Source organism: Python bivittatus, unplaced genomic scaffold (assembly GCF_059951505.1).
Source record: "Python bivittatus isolate LINGU-HERP-01145 unplaced genomic scaffold, Pbiv_v1 ctg000700_np1212, whole genome shotgun sequence".
In the NCBI taxonomy this organism is placed as follows: domain Eukaryota; kingdom Metazoa; phylum Chordata; class Lepidosauria; order Squamata; family Pythonidae; genus Python; species Python bivittatus.
The window spans coordinates 83,607,185-83,627,147 of NW_028277098.1; the positions used below are offsets into that span (position 1 = coordinate 83,607,185).

The following is a 19,963-nucleotide window of genomic DNA, read 5'->3' on the forward strand; positions in this document are numbered from 1 at the left end:
GAAATTATCCCTCACTAGTGGTTGAACCTGAGATACATTTGATGAAGACCATTAACAGACATGGAAAATAATGGAAAATTGGTACAGAAACAGACCAAAATGAACTCAATGTTAGAAAAATGAGAAAATAACCAACACTGTGCATTCCCGCAGCACAGAAAAATGGGGAGAAAGAGTATCAACAAACTGGTTCAAGGTTTGCAGGCTTGAACTTTTAAAACTACTTCTGAAGAAACTTGTATATTTTGCTTGGTCTGGCTGCAAGATTTGTCTGACTTCAATTTACTGTGAATAACTCTTAGTTGATGTCCAAGCAGTGTTTCAGAAGTTATTGTTAATCCAAATCTCATTTACAGTATTAAAAATGTTGTTACAGAAAAACCTGTAAAGAATATGAGAGGGGCATGCTTGTTGTTTTCCAGTTACAGCTACACTGGATTTTCCTCCAGCCAAGAGTGAGACAGAGAAGCCCATTCATTTCCCAAATGTGATACGGGGTATATTTAATGATATGGGCCTTTCACATATAAATCCCATCCAACCCATAGCAAATCAGCCTTCCTCAGCCTAGGTGCCATGTAGAGAAGAGGACTTCAACTCCCAGAACTCCCAGTCAACATAGCCTTGGATGAGAACTCTGGTATTTTTCATGCATACTGTACTGTACATCTGGAGAATGCTCAGGTTAGGGAAGGCTGTAGTGTATTTTATAGCTATGAATTAATCTCTAGCTCTGTAGGAGATATACTACAGTAGGCTGTCAGGGCGGTTTGTTTTTTGTCATTAAAGACAGTTCATACCGAAAGTCTGTAGGAGATCTGGGTGCTAAAGTTTTCTGTTAAACTATAGTGAGATATTATCTTTTATATAGCCAAGGAAAGATTCCAGCCAACAATGTTGAGCAATTATTCTTTAGACCAGTGTTTCTCAATCTTGGCAGCTTGAAGATGTGTAGACTTCAACTCCCAGAATTCTCCAGCCAGCATGCTGGCTGGGGCATTCTGGGAGTTGAAGTCCACATATCTTCAAGCTGCCAAGGTTGAGAAACACTGCTTTAGACAAATCTCCCCAACAGGGGACCTATCAGATGTTGTGGACTACAACTCTCATCTGCCCAGGACATCTGAAACATGCCTGGTCTAGGGCAAGAAAGAGCAGAATTCAGTTATAAGATGTACTTTGCCTTTCACAAGGTTCACCAGCTAGAGCCTAAGAAAACAATGGGACTTTAAGATGTAGCCAAAGGGAGAAAAATGACTTAGAGGATGGAGCTAATATTCTAATCTAAACAATGGATTGTGAAAGGATAATGTGCACATATTAACGTAATGCTATATTCAAGTCAATATAGATTAGGGGTTCAAACACAAATTTTTAAAACTGGGTGGCATATCTACACAAATAACCTGGTTAAGACAACCAACCAATAATTATGGATAAGGTTCATGTTAAACCATAGGTTGTTTAACGGTGGTTTGTTGACCATTGGCTAGGTTTTGCAATATGTTTATCATTAAACTACTGTTTACCTATCTATCAACCAAATCCTAGTTTGGCGCAATGTGTGATCTCTTTCAACCTTAGCCTATATTCATAGGCTCATATATTCTCTTCTATTGGTATTTTTCAATCTTAGCCTAACCAATTTTATAGGGTTGTTGTCAGGACAAAACAGGTACTGGAGATGTGGGAAGCAACCCTGTTCCTATTGAAGAACTAGAAGAAGCACATAATGCTTTTATACCTGAGCCATCTTTCCTTCGTGTAGACATATTGCCAGACTGCTTCACCTGTTCAAAAAATCCTTTCCTGATCGGCTGTTCTGCCTCTCCTTCATTGCCACTGTACTTCCCTTGCCTTCCTCAATCTCTTCATATCCCCCAGACATTTTCTCAACATAGCCTGCACTTTAAGGTTCACTGCACTGCACTATAACTTCCTTCATACATATAAGAAAATTACATTTATAGCATGATCTGTATATATTGTTGCTTTCCATTCTCTGGGTCCATTATTATGTGGTTCCACAAGTTTGCCTTCTTCTCAGCAAATAATTTCAGGCCTCCCTCTTTTAGATCGGAGACTTCTATCGGGTATATTCTTTCTTGCTAAGTCAACAGTGCCTGATGTTGAGTGAAAAACATAAAGTCTCAAGTTGAGTACCTTCATGAACATGCCTATGCAGTTTTGGGGAAAAAAGAACAGAAGTGGTTTGCCAAGGCCTTCTTCTGGGACGTTTATCAATTTCTCAATCTATCCTATAGTACAATTTCTCATTTCTGGGTACTTAAAAAAAGTGAATAATTATTCAGTCTCTTCTGCACTTAATGATCTGTGGAATTTCATAGTATTAAAGTTCTTGTAGGCTCGATTCATGTTTAATGTTAAAAAATAAAGCCTTGCCTAAATTGGAACATTTGATCTAATGTTAATTATCCAAGGGTTTCTATGTAGTGAGACTTTGATCCTTTAAAACAGCCATCATTCTGTGGCTGTCTCTTCATTAAATTACAGGAAAATAGAAGCCAGATTTCTAATTTTAAGGACATTTTATTTATTTGTTTGTTTATTTGTTTATTTCACAAATGTATATGCTGCCTCAGTCATAGGCTCTGGCCAGCTTGCAATCTTGGAAATAATACCATAAAAACATTTTAAAATATACAACCAAGCTAAAGTCATAATATGTAAAAACACAAAAGCCGGACACAAAACCTAGCAGCAACCTGACATTCCAATAGCCAGGTGGAAGAGGACTCTCTTAGCCTTCTTCTAAAAAGAGAACAAGGATAGGGCCATCTTAACCACAGGAGGGAAGGATATTCTATAGAATTGGAGTGGCTACTGAGAAGGTCTGCTTTCAAGCTCCCATCTCCCTAAATGCCAGGGGAGAGGGAATTAGAAGCGCATCCTCCTGGACTGAAAGCACAGGATGGGCAGGCTCTATTCAAAGAAGATGATTCCAAAGATCACAACCTAAGCCAGTGATGGCGAACCTTTTGGGCTCGGCATGTCAAAAATTCGGAAAATGCCTAACTTGACCCTGCTTGTGTGTGTGTCACACACACACACACACACTGAACAAAAGAGAAAAAAATCTTTACATATTCATTTATTTTAAAAAAATACAGTCCAATCATGTGTGGTGCTATGTATTATATAAAGAAACGTCAAATAATTACAAAAATGAAATATTAGTACAACTCAGTTTCTTTGGTAACTCAAACAGGGAGAATAGTTATTGTTGGGTGTTGGTGAACGCTTGCGTGTCACCCAAAATCTCATGGCATTTCACCCTTGACACGTGTGTCATAGGATTGCCATCATTGACCTAAGCCATAGAGTACTTTAGAGGTCATTACCAGAATTGTACTCAACACTTTTGGGAAAGAAACGCAGTGCCCACAAGACACTGCTGAAATAGGTATCTACTGCCACAAGGGAGCATTGCATGACACAGCAATTGCCATTTCCAAATAATTTTCAGAGACAGCACCAAACAGAGCACATTACAGTAATTTGAATGCAAGGTGATTAGTAACCGTTGTCAGAATATTCTGTTCCAGAAACGTTTGCATCAGGGCAAGGTTTCTCCTGGCCACAGCTACTCAAGTAGGAGCCATAAGTCCAGGAAAACCCTTAGATTTGGGAGAATGCAACCTTGTCAGGAGCCATTGTTCGAGCTACCATGGAACTAGGTGATTTGGGAACAGTCACTCCATTTTGCTGGAATTTAATTAGAGCTCAATTTCAAATCCAGGGACTCACATATTTAGTCCCTGCAGAACATTCTCCAAATGATTTTCAAAAAACTGTTTTGATCCCCAAGAGTAAGATAGAAATAGATTTGGAAGCTCATGTTAAGTATTTATTTAGAGACTAGATCATAGAACACTGCATGTTACTTTTAGTATTGGCTAGATGCTGATTTTATCTAACACAAATGTTTCTCAGCATGGATATAGCTCACCTTTGCTTTCATTCAAGAGAGATTGTTCTGCCTATAAAGTCTATCCTAGATGCCTAGGAAGAGCAGCATAGTAGGGAAGTCTGAAACCTGAATCTATGTCCCTCAGAATGTCTGCTTCTGTACCACACACCATTGTCCCTTTTTGCCCATGCCTCTTTTTTCAATTCCAAATGTAATATATCTGGCTGTAGACCTACTTCTAAGTTTATCCTAGCTCCCAAGCTGTCTGCCCTTACTCTGCTTGTCACTTGATCCTGGGTAATATCACATTTAAGGCACCGTAAGCAAACTTACTTTCTAGTAGCACAAAAAGATGAGTAGGTGTTAAAGGAGGTTTTTTTTGTGGCTTTCTTTTTTTTAACTGATTTGGCAAAAACTGGTTATGTTCTCCCTGCCACAATATATTTAGTTTATGGGATTAGCAGGAAGAGGAAATTGCCCTAACTAGTGTTGACTAACTCCACCTATGTGGATCAGGACTGTTGGCAATTTCCCACAAATTTATGAATGAAAAATACTTATTTCTTAAATAGCAAAACCATCAGTGCATACTGATGTATATGCCACACCTTAATTAAAATATTATTTCACCTGGTTCCCAAATGAATAATAAATGCCCAGTAACGAATGTCTAAGCAGCTGCATTCTGTACCAGCTGAAGCTTCTGAACCATCATTAAAAAGAGGTCTATGTCAAATACATTTCAATGGTGTAGCCTGAATGGAACCTCCGTATGAGTAACTAAGACAATCTGTCACTCCTAGAGGGTCATAGCTAGCAAACCATCCTCAGCTACCAAAGACAATAACCTTAAAATAGGAATGAGGACCCCAAGCCCTGAACTTTATATTTCATAAATGGATGAGAGTGTCCTGAACACTTTTTACCCAGATTAATTGATTTCCCCATCTACAATATCGCTATACAGTCTAGTATCCAAAGACATTTCAAGCCAGCATGAATCACTGCTACTCAATGCACTCCGTATTCCACTATGTGCCATTGACAGCTACTAAGAGAATAAAAGAAAGTTCTACAGATTTGTTCCAGAATTCATACAGCCATGGCACAGCATCTTCACTGGGATCATTTTAATGAAGCAATATGTGATATTTTAAGTTCTGCCGATCTGATTAAAGAGATTAAGATCTGATCTGATAAAAGGTAGTGGCTTTTCAACAACAACATGATGTTTCATGTTTATCTTTGTCATCTTTTTGATAGGTGAAATGACAGAAATGAGTTGTAATACAGTTGTAACACAGTTGGGGTGTTTTTCTTGCATATTTGGGAATATACTGTACATGTTAGCACTCTACCTTTGAAATGGGAATAGGTCTGCAGCTCTGCATATAAAAACCACCAGTTTGGTTCCTAGCATCTCCAGGGAGGACTGGGAAAGACATTCTGAAATGGTGGACTATCACTGTCAGAATATACTATAAAGACAATTCTGAGCTGAACAGAGCAATGGTTAAAGAGCTTCCTATATTCTCAGTTATTATTTACAAAGCCAAATAAACATGCTGTAATAAAAATAAAATGAAAAATAAAATTGCATTCCTGCCTCTTAATGATCTAAGTACTCTTAGTTTGCAACCAGAATTTCATAGTGCTGGCATTTAGAAGTTTAAAATTCCATATGCTTTTGCTCAGTTGCTCCTAGGTTAGTGACAGCTCTAGCTGATTTTGTCATGTTATGTTCATTTCCACTGCCTTCCTTTGAAGAAATAAAAGGCAAAGAAAGTTTTCTATCTTATGCTGCATATTCTGGACACTTTATATCCAACACCAGTTCTTCAAGCACAAAAAGACATAAATATGCCACCAGGCCTCCCACAGATTACAGTGGAATTAATCACACTGATTATATGCTTCCAAAAAAGGAGATGCTCTGTCTGCTTACAACTTCTTGGAGGCCTTCTGTGAGCTGTCAAGGCTTAAAATTGCCAATTTCTACCTCATCAGTGAAGTGTCTCCAAATACTTAAGGAGATGGAGTGCTTTGAACAAGACACCAGGATGCTGAAAATATTTCCACATGGGCTTGCCTTCAAAGGATATTGTGTATCTCTCAGTGGGTTAACCCAAAAGCTCATGATTTTAGTTCAAAGGAAACAGACAGCATGCTGGCATTTGTGCATCAATAAAAAACATCATCCTGGTTATGTAGGAGCATTTCTGGTCTAGAAATCCCATTAGCACACAAATTAATGTGACATTTTAAAAAAAACTTTAATTGGGATGTAGGCATAGAAATGTTTCTGAAGGTTTTACTTCTTCACATACTGTAGTGTAAATCTGACTTGTGGAATTCACTGTCACAAGAAGTGGTGAAAGCCATTTGTTCAGATGGCTTTAAAAGGTAATTAGCAGTGATGGCTCTCCAGGTTCAGAAACAGAATGTTTTTGAATACTAGTTGTTGGAGTAACAGAGCGCAAGGGCCATTGCCCTCAAGTCCTGCTTGTGAACTTCTCAGATGAATCAGTTTAGCCACTATGAACACAAAATGCTAGATTTTATTGGCCACTGATTAGATCTATTAAGACTCTTCTTGCATTATGTTCCATATTATAACTCTTCATTGAGATACTTTGTAATGAGAAGAACTGTGGATTGCTCTTATTTGTTTACTAAAGATGTTTGCAAAACAGTCATTATAAGAATAGCAGGAGAGGAAGAAATGACAGCTGGAATAAAAATTGGAGGTTAAAACACTAACAATCAAATATATAAACAACATACTTTGTTAGCTGTAAGTAAAGAAGACTTCAAAGGTACCTGGGGAAAGTAAAATTGGAAAGTGAATATTAAGAAGACAAATAACATCCTCCAGTATGTTTAGGCCATTGATAGGAAGATGGTAGGTAATTTTTTTCCTTGGGTTCAAGAATAGATCACGGTGAACAGGATGTAGAAAAAGTCTTTTAGAGATTAAAAAATTACAGGTATAAAGATTGGGAGCAATCTATAAAAATATAATTGGCCATCAGTGCATTCCTTGAAACCATGGAATAGCCCTGTGGGTGCTAGAATGACCATTCCAGAAGGAACGGGAGGCACACTCTGCAACATCTGTCTATATTAAATGCCACAATGGTGTTCTGTTCACAGGACTGCCCACGCCAAAGTCAAGTCAGAAGGTGCAGAGCAAGCAGCGCTAGCAGCTAACAATGAATCTATGTTAGCCAGGTCGATGGCCAGGGAATTATCTCCAGACTTCTATCAGCCAGGTAAGAAATGGAGAGTCCTACATCCTAGTTCTTAATTACTGACTCTAATCTACACTGAAGTATTTAGTACAATGATAGACATTGAGTAAAACCAATGATCAAGTTCACCTTTACCATATGTGACCATATGGGATGTGAAGATTTTATAAAAAGCAGTTGTCTCCATAACCTTTATGATGCTGCTCAGAATTCTAGAAATTGAGTCCTAAAACTTTAGGAAAGCATCAGATTTGAGCAGGCTTACTATAAAGCATATATAGAGAAAGACATATTAAAAGCTCAGCATGGTTGAGATCAATATGGACCTCTATCTCATATGGTTTTCTGCTGAAGTCTTACCCTATGCCAGAGAACCATAATTTTGAAAATAAGCCCTACTTGAAGAAGGAATTGTGCAGTTACAGAAACATTCAACACATTTTTGCCACTCCAGATGCTGCTTTTCCCCAACCTTCATTCAGGCCTCCCAGTCCATCTGCTCTGTCCAGCCTCTGCCCACCACCTTCCCCAACTCCCACTATTTCTCCCCAGCCCTTAGTACTGCATCCCTCTACTCTGCCAGATCCTTCCTGACCTTTTCCAGCCTATCTCCTCACGCCCCCTGTCCCATCTACTTCCCTACTGTTCCCTCACTCATCTACTTCCCATCCAGAAGAAAAACCAAGGGGCTGCACCATTTTTTCCTTCAATAGAGGGATGTGTCTGGAAACTATGCTTCCATAGCTTCTAGACTGTAGTAGTGGGGGAAAAAAGCTGTATCTTCCCACCTCCGTTCTGGGACGGACAGAAGAAACAATTTGCTTCTGTTCCCTTCTCCCCCCCCCACCCCCCGTTTTCTCATCAGTAGAGGGCTCTATGAAACAACCTCATAATACCCTCTACTGCAGATGAAAATACGTCCTTCTCCCTCTCATTTGCCCTCCATCACAACAAGTGGCAATCCTTAACAGTCCATGGTTCATCTTGGAGAGAGAGAGAGAGAAAAGCTAAATACCAACAAACATGGTTAGTTCTTGGATAGGGGACCATGGTTAGAAAATCCACAGGTTGTAGGCTGAACTGGAAGTTGAAAAAGCATCACAGAAGAAGGCAAAAACAATGTTCCGTATTGTTGCTAAGAAAATTACATGGATGGGTCCATGCAGTGGCCTGGAGTTGAACTTCACTTGAGGCTTCTTGATCCCCCCTATAATAAGATTAAAGAAGAATCCATTAAAAAAAAACCCAAACAATAACAGGACATGTCAGTGGGCCTTGATATGCTGCACAAAACACAGGGTGGTCCTTGAGCTGACAGACGTGTGCCCCTGATCTAATGGAGTGGCAAGTCAAGAGGTCAGCAGCAAACACAACCAGCATTAGTTCCTGGGCTAACCTGGACAAGATATTAGCATCCTTTTCCATAGCATCCTTCTCTTCTTAAATTTAAAGAGAAAATCACAATAATCAAAAACTTGCTTGGATAGAGATATTGTTACAGATGCCTATTTTATTATTTTTATACTACATTAATTCATCAGTTTTATTTTATTATTATTATTATTAACCATGTATTCCCAAGTATTACACATAATGTCCAAATAGAGTCTAAAATTAACTAGCTGCATCACTAAGTCAGAAGAAAGGTCACAGCTGAGGATTACTTTGGAATTCTGAAGACACTGAGCGTCAGCTCTACTAGAAAAAGGAGGAGAAATCAAGTTAATAATGGTGGGAGCCTCTAATCTTATGCTTATTTTGTGTTTGTGCAAAATAATGTTATTCAGTCCTTCAGAATTCATTCCAAAGAAATCAAACTCTGGATAAAATATTCACAGCCCTGGAATTTTCAGTACTCAGAAAATTGGGGTAGAAAGGGCATATCAACATTTTGCTACTATTTTCTTTTTTTGTGTTATATTTTATCATGCAGTGTTGGGTCATTTTTATTGGTTTGTTTCTGTGATTCTTTTCTGCAGTATAACTAAATAGATAAACATTCCCTAATATTTATGCATCTTTGGTTGCTTTAGCCTAGATCCAGTTTCTTACATTTATACTTTTAAATATTCATGCCATTTATTTGTATTCATTTTTTCCCTACAATGTATTGTGCTCATTCAGGACCATAGCAGTCCTTCCAAAATTGATTGCCAATGGTCTGTGAAGCTGCAATCCTATTTGCACTTGTCTGGGGATAAGGTCACTGAAGAAAGCCAAGATTACTTTTGAATAATCAGCAGCACATTTGTACTGTTAATGTACTACTTTATCTGCTGTCTAAAGGAGGAGTAAAATAGCAGATAATGATCACCGAGCACACCTCTCTGCCAACTCGCAGAGTGGTTATTGTTCTGTATGAATATGACTAAAGTATATATTTTTTAATGAAAATGCTACAATGCAGTTTTATCAGATAAACAAAACCCACAAAGATAACAGACTTTGCAGTAAAAGAAAATAGATATTGACTCGGATACCACATCCATCTTTCTAGTTAATGTTTGTATTTTCAGATGTTAAGACTTTAGCTTAACCCCTTCTCTGAAATAGTCTTAAATGTACAGTCTGAATTACGTTCACAAATTGATATGTATTCCTTGTCCTAACCAGTGTGTATGTGCACATACATAAGGAAGCCTTTGGGATTTAATCAGCAAATTAATGGTCTATGTTTTAATTGATCTATCAAAGGGGAAAGCTATTGTTTGTGTGCATTTTTGTCATTCATTCAGAGGTAGATGTTATAACCTTCACTGCAAAGACCACAGATGGTTAGTCTGCTGAGGGCTATTTTGAGGACTCTGAGCAACTGGTAAAATAGCTTCCAAACAGCCTGCTTGAATCCAGAAATAAATAGCCCTGAATGGGTCTTTTTATGACTGACATGTGCCTGCAGGCAAGGCAGGCTGGCTAAAATAAAGATCTTAGGTGCCTCTTCTTCCTGCCCCCCTTTGGTATCAGCCAGCAATATTGAAATCAAGCTTTCCAGAATGAATAGATGTGTAGCCTGATATGGTGCAGGTTTACTTAGGAATTAGCTCCTGTAGCATCAAATGGTCATGCTCCCAATAAAAGTGCACAAGAACTTGTGACTATGCACATTGCCTGAACTTTTAATGTTCTCTGCATCTGCAAAGCTTTTTTCTTTGTTTTGGCTTTAACTATATGAATGCTTCATTTATTGACACTATAGGGAGCTTCAGCTGGGTCTTGATCGCAATGATATACATTTATGGCTGCATCCCAAGCAGAGTTTTGAGAACATAAATGATCAGAACAACCTTGCTGGATCAGAATCAAGGTTCTTCTAGTTCCCACAGTTGAGTAACCAAATACTGAAATGCTGAAGTAAGACTTCAAGGCAACAGCCTTCTCTTCCCTGCTTGCCCTCCAGCAATCTCTCTTCAAAAGTATTCTTCTTCAACAGGTGTAACAGGGCAAGGGCAAACAACCCAGTGTCCTCTAAGTGTTTTGGAGTACATCTCCCACAGATTCTCATTGACCACGTTGAATGAGGCTAGTGGGAATTGATCCAAGATTGCCTACCCTGATATTGAAGTAAAAGCTTACTCATCATGATTATTAACTATTGATACTAATCTATGCATTTCTATCACTAGAATCTAGGGCCCTCACTTGCAGTAGCAAATTCTGTAATTTAATTATAGATTCATTCTCGTGTCCCTCCCACTGCAGCACGAACATACCTCACTAGTCATTCTAAAAGGACATGTCCTCATGATGCTGCCTTTGTTTCATCCCCAGCCCACAGCAGGGACACCTTACATTGGCTTTTAGCTGCTCCAGTTCAAAAGTAATGTTTTTTCCTCTTCCTTTAACACAACATTTGCCATTTGCTATAAGAATTCATCTACAGTATGATGTTAATGATGGCTGGGATCTGTCCAACTCTTATCAGCCTGTTTAAGCTCCTGCCTCCTGTCCACTGACTGAGCACTGCCCTCCATGGCCACTTTCACTTAGGCTGTAGAAAAGACTGGACACCTGGCTTCTGTGGAAGCATCTGCCCGCATAATGCCCAACTAGTGCTTTCTGGAGTGCTTGCCAGATGTTAGGTGGTCTCCTTATAAATCCAGATTCACCACTCTTCTGAAAGTAACAGACCTGTATTTTAAAAGAACAAGAATTTTGCATAAAAATTGTAATCAAGAAGCCACAAAGCTTCTGAGATGCACTGAACGTACCTGTGGAGGTGCTGATGAAGGTGATATTGATGCTGCCTCATCATACTGTGGCCTCTAGTGATTTGGGTCTCCTGGAGCATTGTGGCCCTGGACATGGGCCTTTAGATCTGGTCTTAGCTACCCCACTTAGAAACTCACTAATGCTGGCAGCTATGGTCTTTCTACCTACCTCTAGCTGCCAATGTCCTTAATTTCCACCACTCTTCTTTTCAGCTGTGTTAAACTAAAACATAGTGTTATTCCAAGGAAGATGGGGGTGGAGAAAATGAATTGCTGCCATTTTTCATGGAGAATTTAAAAAGTGGGTTTTGGGCAGTGAGGCAATGGAGGGGTAGCTTCTGCAGAACTATTTCAATTATCTTTTTGTTGCTGACATTTTAAAGCAGGATGTTTAGCTCAGTTTGCTGGCTGGGGAATTCTGGGAGTTGAAGTCCACTCATCTTAAAGTGGCCAAGTTTGGACAACACCGCTTTACACCAAGATGGAGGCAGACCTGCATTTTAGAAGTTTCATTATTATGCCCATTTTAGCACCAACATATTAAAAAGGTTATATTGAATTCTTTTTCCTGAGATGTTTGCTTGATATGCACAGGGAATTATTCTACTCTACAAGGGAAGGTTCTGATATGCAATTTCATGAATTCAGGGATATATTTGCAGAGTCAGATATATCCAGGAAAAGCTCTACAATTTGATTTCCCTAATTGCATCAATTAACCTTTCCTGACACAGCACAGGCTATGCCAAATAGATCTTAACTTCCATAAAAATTTTGTTCTGCTTCAGCAGAATTTTTCAGTATTATAAGCAGTGACTGATATCACAGGATCCAGATGCACAATTGTTGACTACTTGATGAAGGCCACTCTTTTTTCATTTCTAGGAAATCTGGGAGACAAATTCATAATCATTTCTCAAATTCATTCTCTTAATAAAGTAGCAGCAACAGCAGCTTATCATGGTTATTATCGATACCTAATACTGTGTATGTGCACACATAAAGAAGAAGTGCGACAATATCTGCTCTCTAACTGAACCCATTGGAAGAGATTTGCTCCTTCATGTTCCAAATGTTTGAATTTGTTACCCCTGTAAGAATCTGAATTGTTTTAGATTCTCAAAACTTTTTCAGCATTGATTTTGGAAAGGAAGGCAAAAAGCAATTAATTAAAAAAAACCCTTTTTTGGATCCCTGGGTGGATGTTTAAAGGGAGTTGATTTATCTACTTTCCTATGCTGGAGATGCAATAAATGTGAAGGTATGTTAACATACATGATTTAGTCATGCCCTCTGATTGTTCCGGGTTGATTGTGTATCAGAATATGATAAGCCAGGTTCTAGAAAGGGCTTAACATATAAGTATGTTAATGGGTTGCTAAACTATATTTCAAAAATTTGGAATGTACGTAGATATGAAGAAGTTGGATTTATCAAGCTTGGAGTGCTGCAACCCTCCATTTTTATGTTTTTTAAAAGACATTTTTGTATCAGCATCAGTTAGTTTGATGAAACCTGTCAGTCTTTGAACTGGCTCTTCATTGACACAGTGGAAAGACTGGATGGTATGTGTCTTTGTTGTCAAGGTTTAGTTTGTGTTTAAAAACTGAATGGTATTTGTGTGTGTGTGTGTGTATGTGCATACATATATGCAATTATATGTTATTTACTGTTAATGTTTGCCTTTTGTTTTTTTTGTATTTATACATTCTGTTTTCTTTTTTGTTGTAGCTGTATTATTTTAAAAAAGAGAATAATAGTGCAACGCTTATATAACAGCAGTGTTTGCTACATAATTCCACAGTATTTAGTGGGCCAGGCTGATGCATAATTATCTTTGTACAAATAAGCAAAATTACAAAGGTGGTAGCGTTACAGGCGCTCCCAGGTTTGGCTTGCAGTCACTCACACACACACTCACACCCTGTTGAAGCACACGGATCTTGTAAGCCTCCCTTGCTTTCTACCTGGGTTTTCCAGATAGACGCAGCTAGAGCAGACAAGACACACAGCCCTGGTCAACAGCCAGGAAATAATTAGGGACACACACAAATCACTTCCAACTGAACGTTGAGACACAACAGGTTCTTTGGAATACATGGAGACCCAGTGAATTTAAAGTAATAGCAAAACTTTATTGGTTACAATGTACATTTGCTCTTTATCACACACACACACACACACACACACTCATCCACACTTACCCACATCCTTCTCAACTAGGCTGTCAGGCTCTAGCTAGAGGGACAGAAGCTGCCAAGTCTGGATCCAAAGATGACTCAAGGAGTGGGTGGGTTTCCGGAACCCCTTTTATCCCCAGAGTTCTTGCTTTGTTGATTTACAAATCTGGTAGCTGTTGATGGGATTGGGGAGAGGTTTCCATGTGCTCAGGCCCAACTTCCTTTGTCTGGTTCAGGTGACTTTTTTTTTCTTTGTTTCCTTAATGACTTGTTTCCTTCTTATCTACCTCCTCGAAAGGATCTTTTAGACAAGATTCCTGGTCTTTTGCCCTCTCTGCTTACGTGCCTGCTTCATCTTTTAGTTATGGCAGCTTCAGCCTAGTCTCACAGTAACCACAGTCAGACAATCATGTATCAATTTATTAAGGCAAGGAATCTTGCAGCCACTTTACTCCTTTCTTCATATGAGTTGGAAAATGAAAATGTCATCTATCAACCATAGATTGGTGTTTTATCTGGTTATGGGTTAATGACTTCAATATAAGTTAGGATGTTAAACCATTGTTCAAAGTTTATTTAATATATTCAGTTGTTTACAGTATATCTTGGTTTAATTAGATGAGAAAAGGTTCTCCAAATGCAAGTATTCTGTTCTAAAGTTTTCAATTGGGATATGAGGCATTTGACAGTAATTACTTATTTATTGACATTAAATACACACACACACACATACACACATACTACTGCAATTGAAGTGGAATTTCAGGGGAAGATATTGTACCCAAACAAAAATTACATGTTCTATCATTTATACTAATTCATGCTAGGATTTTTAAAAAAATCTGTAACATACATTCAGACCTAGTTATGATAGGGAACTTTTCTGAAGTGTAAATCATATTCAACTGCAATTTATACAACTGAAAGCAATTTCCAAGCAAGATGTAAAAATATGTATTCAATCTCTGGTAGGTTAACTGTGCCAGTTATAAATGTTATGTAATGGATTTCCAAATGTTGGAGGAAATGCAGAAAAAATGATGATTGGGGTAGAATTTACATTTGTAATATAGACTGATTTAAAAGTTATGTGTGAAGGTTTAAGACACGAAGCTTCCTGCTACCTTAGCTATACTCACGCATCTTTCCTTGCTGATTAAAACTGATTACCCTGTTCACTTTATAAGCATGTTTATTTCAGAGTTGGGAGGGGGAGACATAGGGGCAGTGGAGAAAACCAGACTGATTTTGGCCAGCCTATAAATAATAATGTAGCCCATGGCAATGGTGCTGGGAGATACTATAGAATCCAGTGAGAGGAAGACAGAGTGCAACCTGAACCCAGAAGTCACCTTCTTTAACTAAGTCAGGTCACCTGCTCCAGGGCTTCCAACAAGATCTTGGTGTCACAGGTGGATGATCTTATTAGTAAGCAATGGACTCCATATGACAGCTCACTTTACATTAATGAAAAATCTCTGCTGATTTTCTTCCCCATCCAGTCTTTATATAGAACTTATATCCCTGAGAAGATATACAAGTGATGTATCTCCATGTGCAGATAAACAGCTAGGGAAAGCTTGTTTATTAGTAGGGCTACCATAAAGCCTTGATCCCAAGATCAATTTCAAGATCAAACACCAATTTCTTGCTGAGAAGTAGTGATCAGGGAAGAGAATCTTACTTTTCAATGGATTTCATCTTGTTTTAGAAAAACTCATAACTCTCTTTCACTCTCTCCAGCACATGCAGTATTCCCTTACAGTGTTTTTTTGTTTTGTTTTGTTTTTTGGGGTTTTTTTTGTTTTGTTTTTTGCTGGGGGCAGCCTGAGGGCAGTAAAGATTGAGCTTTTCCATAGAGCATTTGATTATTGAGATTTTTTGTTTGTTTGTGTAACAGGGTTACAGGCTGCTTCAATCATGACTGATTCTGAGTTAAACGAAGAAGTCATTTTCAATGCCAGTCTTTTTCTCTAGAGATGGCATTGTTTCCTGTGATTTTATGGATTTTATATTGCTTGCAAATCTCCAGGAGTCTATATGAAGTTAGTGATATAGAAATAATTTAAATAAATAATAACTCACTGAACAACAGCAGGCTAACTTACCCTACCCCATTCCTCTTTGGCACAGCATAACAAAAATGATGAGTCATCCTTCCTTTAATTAACCCACTTCCTGATGGGGTGAGGTCTCTCATTCATAGATCTAGAGGTGACAAGGCTAAGCTTGACTAACTGCCAGTCTTTTTTGATAGCCACAAACTGACATGTGTAGGAGATATTTAATGGTCTATTGATAATATTTAGAATTTCTTTTTTTTCTTAGGCCCTGAATACTTGAAGAGGAGGCTACTCCAGGAACTCATGGAAAATGAAGAGAATATAGAGCATATACAAGAAACACCCCCTGTTGAGGAGACATCTCCAGCAACATCTCCAGAAAGTCCTCAGGCTGATGAGCAAGATTTCATGAAACCTAAGGAGAGTCCAGCTCCGACTCCATCACCATCCGGAACGCCACCCGAGGCCAAGCGTGCTAAGCAGGGTTCCCAGAAAGGTAGTTTTCTCAGCCCTGGGAACTGGAATGGAGATCATACCAAGGATGGGAATTACACAGGAAATAGGCCCAACACATCTTCTAATGCTCTACTGGCACCAGTGGAGAAGTCAGGAAGTAACAGCAGACCTGCTTCTCAGAGCATCAGCCGTCCTAGCCACATGAAACTTGCTACTGACCAGATGGAGATCAAGCCCCTTGAAAGGATACAGAAAGAAGGTGAAGTTACATTATTTGAGGGCTATCACAGTTATGCTGTGCGGACCTCTCCAGTTACTCCCCCAGTGGATAATGAGGAAGAGCCATTCTCGGACTCCAGACTTCCTACCAAGCCAAGGTCCCTGGAGCCAGAAGCTGATGTGAAAGCAGGTGATCACAAATTAGAGCCACAAAAGAGGGGAAGTACACCTGTCACACAACATGAACCAGGTCACAAAGAGAAAAAAATAACCAAGACAGAATCTAAGCTGGAGCCCAAACAACATCCACCTGAGCCTAAAGTAGAAGAGAAAGTAGAAGCTGTGCGTGAAACCAAGCCTGAACAGAAGCCTGAAGCCAAGGTGGTAGCTAAAACTGAGCCCAAGGCTGTAGTGAAAAAGGTTTCTCCACCAGAAGCAGCAGCAAAAGAGGTGGAAGAACAAGAAGAGGTAATCTGATTTTGTCTTCACAGCAGGGGTAGTTGTTGATTTAGCAGGTTTGACTGGAGAGAGAAGCAATAATATGATGACCATTTTCTAAATTTTCTATTTATTTTATTGTTGATAGTTGTGTGAAAAGAGGTCAGTACATGAACATTTTGTACCTCTTTTCTGAAAAACTAGGTTGGTACTTTATCTTGATAAAAAAAAAGCTTCAAAATTCCAATATTTCAGTGTGATTTGAGCTTTATGAGATTGCAACTGAGAATAGGGGAATCAGCATTTTATCTTAAATAAAATAAACCCATTAGATACTGTTTGGTAATAAATAGTTCTAAGAAGAATCCTGAGAACTAGACAGGCGCAAGATTCAGTTTCCTTAAATGGAAGTTGTGGAGATTTACCACACTTTTGTGCTGATAGGGTATACATGAGCATAAGATGGGGTTCCGTACTCCATGTTCATTTTTGGCTAATCTAAAATAAAAGTAGATGCACTGGATTATGCAGTGCTAGAATAAAGGGAAAGATGGGATATATTCCAGAGAGACATTGGGCAGACTAGGAAGTAGGAAAAGAGCCAGTTTGGTGTAGTGGTTAAGGCATCAGGTTAGAAACTGGGAGACTGTGAGTTCTAGTCCCACCTAGGCACAAAGCCAGCTGGGTGACCTTGAGCCAATCACTTTCTCTTGGCCCTACGAAGGAGGCAATGACTGTGGTTCATAGGTTTAATAGTGAAAACAAGAGAGCTTCATAATCAGTTGTTCGGTTATCATGAAAAGTTCCTTATAATGCTAAAGTATGGTATAAGATGGGATAAGCAGCAATGTGTGGTGCTCCAAATGTTGCTGAACTATAACTCCAGCACCTCTCACAATTGGAGATACTTCCTAGGGACCCTGGGGGTTATAGTTCAACAGGATCTTTGTTTATATAGATGGATAGTCTATTTTTTAAAAATTCTGTTTGTTTCATTTCATGTTTTGAGGATATTTTCAGTCTAAGTATTTGTTTTAATCCATGGTAGATAATATAATGTTCTTGAATTTTTCCCCCTTAGGGACCTAACACAATAATCATATGCATGGTCATCTTATTGAACATTGGCCTGTCCATCTTATTTGTACATTTTCTGACATGATGAGATACAGAAACAAGGTAAGAGTAACAACACTTGCTGTGACTTAAGGTGCAGTATTTTTTTTTATTGCCCTCCCTTCCTATGGCTTTTATACATGAATACCATTGCTATTCAGTGACTTATCTGGGCAAAACTGTTATTTCTTATTTGATTGTAATAAAAAGCATTGCAAAGAAAAGAACTGATGAGATCAGGCAGTACAATTCTCTTCATGTTTATTCCAATTCATATCCATTGCGTTCAATGAGAATTGTTTCCAAAAACATCAACATGCTCACTGATTCTTCCCACCAGTCATTTCTTAAGTGGCACAGAGCCCTGATTCATGCATTTTTCAGAAACTTGCAATATTTGTTTGTATAACACAAAATATAGGTGTCATAATTATAGGAATTCTAGTTGGTTCACAACATATAATTTTAAAACATAATAAAAGCCATGTACGGTAATAACAATACAAATGTTAAATTCCAGTTAAAATGCAACACACCAGCAAATTAAACTAGAATGTAAAGTACTAGTTGCATCCCTTGCTTGACCAGGAGGCCCTTCAGACAGTTACTACTCATGCCCTGGTCACCTTATGACTGGATTATTGCAATGCACTCTACATGGGGCTGCCCTTGAAGATCATCTGGAAACTACAGCTGGTACAAAATGTGGTGGCACAAGCAGTAATGTGTGCCTCTCAGTATGCCCATGTGTCACCGCTGCTATGCAAGCTGCATTGTTTCCCAGTCAGTTTCCAGGTGCATTTCAAGGTGCTGCTTGTTACCTATAAAGCCTTCTGTCATAGGGCCTTGATCCCTGAGAGACCACCTATCTCCAACTGTTTCTGCCCACTTGGAACATTCCAGAAGAGAGGGTATGCTCCAGAATGGGTATGCTCCCGTTCCATTCTATTAAATGTTAGTTTGCGTGCCTTCTCTGTAGCATCTCCCCCCTCCCCCCCCCAGATACAAACAGCGCCCTTTCTCCTAGGATTCCAAAAAGCCCTTAAGACTTGGTTTTGGTCTCAGGCCTGGGGTTAATGTGTTTTTGGGGCCCCTGGTTTGGTTCAATTTGTTATTGTTATGATTGTTTTAGTCCAAGCTGCCTGTGATGTTAACATGTTTTTAACTGCTTTTATTGTTTTTTGTATTTGTAAGCCACCCAGGTCTATGGGAGTGGCAGCTATAATAAATTTAAATAAATAAATAAATAAATAAATAAATAATCAATCTATCTTGACTCTCTTCTTCAAGACCTATTAATTATCCCATTTGAGTCCTCTTCATGCATTTTAACCTCTCTGCATATTACTTCTCTGTCCTCCTTAGCTCCTCTGATATTCTAAACTTTCTTTCTTCTCCTCCACTTTCATATTTTTCACCTTTTCCATACTCTGTTCCTTCTCACACTTTTGTTTTGCATGTACTCTTTTTCCTTCTCTCACCTTCATCATCTCCACAATTCTCTATACTTCTACCCATCCACCAGACGTCCTCCTTGTTCTCTTGGCCTTCACCGCTGACTGATCCTTCCTCCACATACCTGAATCCTATGCTCACTGGTCCAGTTATGGAAACGGGTGCAATAAGCATTCCAGAGTTGGTAGGAAAAGTCAAAAGAAAAGCCAGCCACTTTTTGTACCATTTGGTTTCAGTCAAACTGGGAGGGTGAGATGTTTGTTTTTAACAATAATCTAACTGAACTCCCTGATGGAATTGTCCTCAGGCCACTGTTATTTTTTTTTTAAAAAAAAGATAAATAGAAATAAAGATGGGTGAGAGAAGGATTGGAAAGACTAAAGCCAATTCATATATTGGGGTTGCCTCTGCTTTGCTGAGAGCTTCTCCCCAACAACTCCTATTCAGGCAATCTCATTCTGTGGCTTGGGGTCTGGGAGTCATACGAACAACATTGCGTGCAGAGTAACTACTGACGGTCTTCTGTTCTCTACTGTGCATGATCTATTCTATTTTCTACCACAGGATGGCTGCTGATACCATCGAATTATTAACCAGGCAAAGATAAGCAAGAATGTGGGAAATAAAAGACAAGCATGGGAGATGG

At 38.8% G+C, this 19,963-nt stretch overlaps 1 protein-coding gene across 2 annotated transcripts in view; it reads left to right on the top strand.

Annotated features, from left to right (window-relative positions):
• The window catches only part of JPH2 (junctophilin 2), a 71,794-nt gene that overhangs the window by 47,815 nt on the left and 4,016 nt on the right, over window positions 1–19,963 (top strand). For both annotated transcript variants that reach the window (XM_007420825.3, XM_088153295.1), the window contains exons 3-5: window positions 7,085–7,203; window positions 15,899–16,776; window positions 17,828–17,925. In XM_007420825.3, coding sequence (XP_007420887.1) covers window positions 7,085–7,203; window positions 15,899–16,776; window positions 17,828–17,908 — 1,078 coding nt within the window. In that variant the 3' untranslated portion in view covers window positions 17,909–17,925. The remainder of the gene's footprint in view (window positions 1–7,084; window positions 7,204–15,898; window positions 16,777–17,827; window positions 17,926–19,963) is intronic.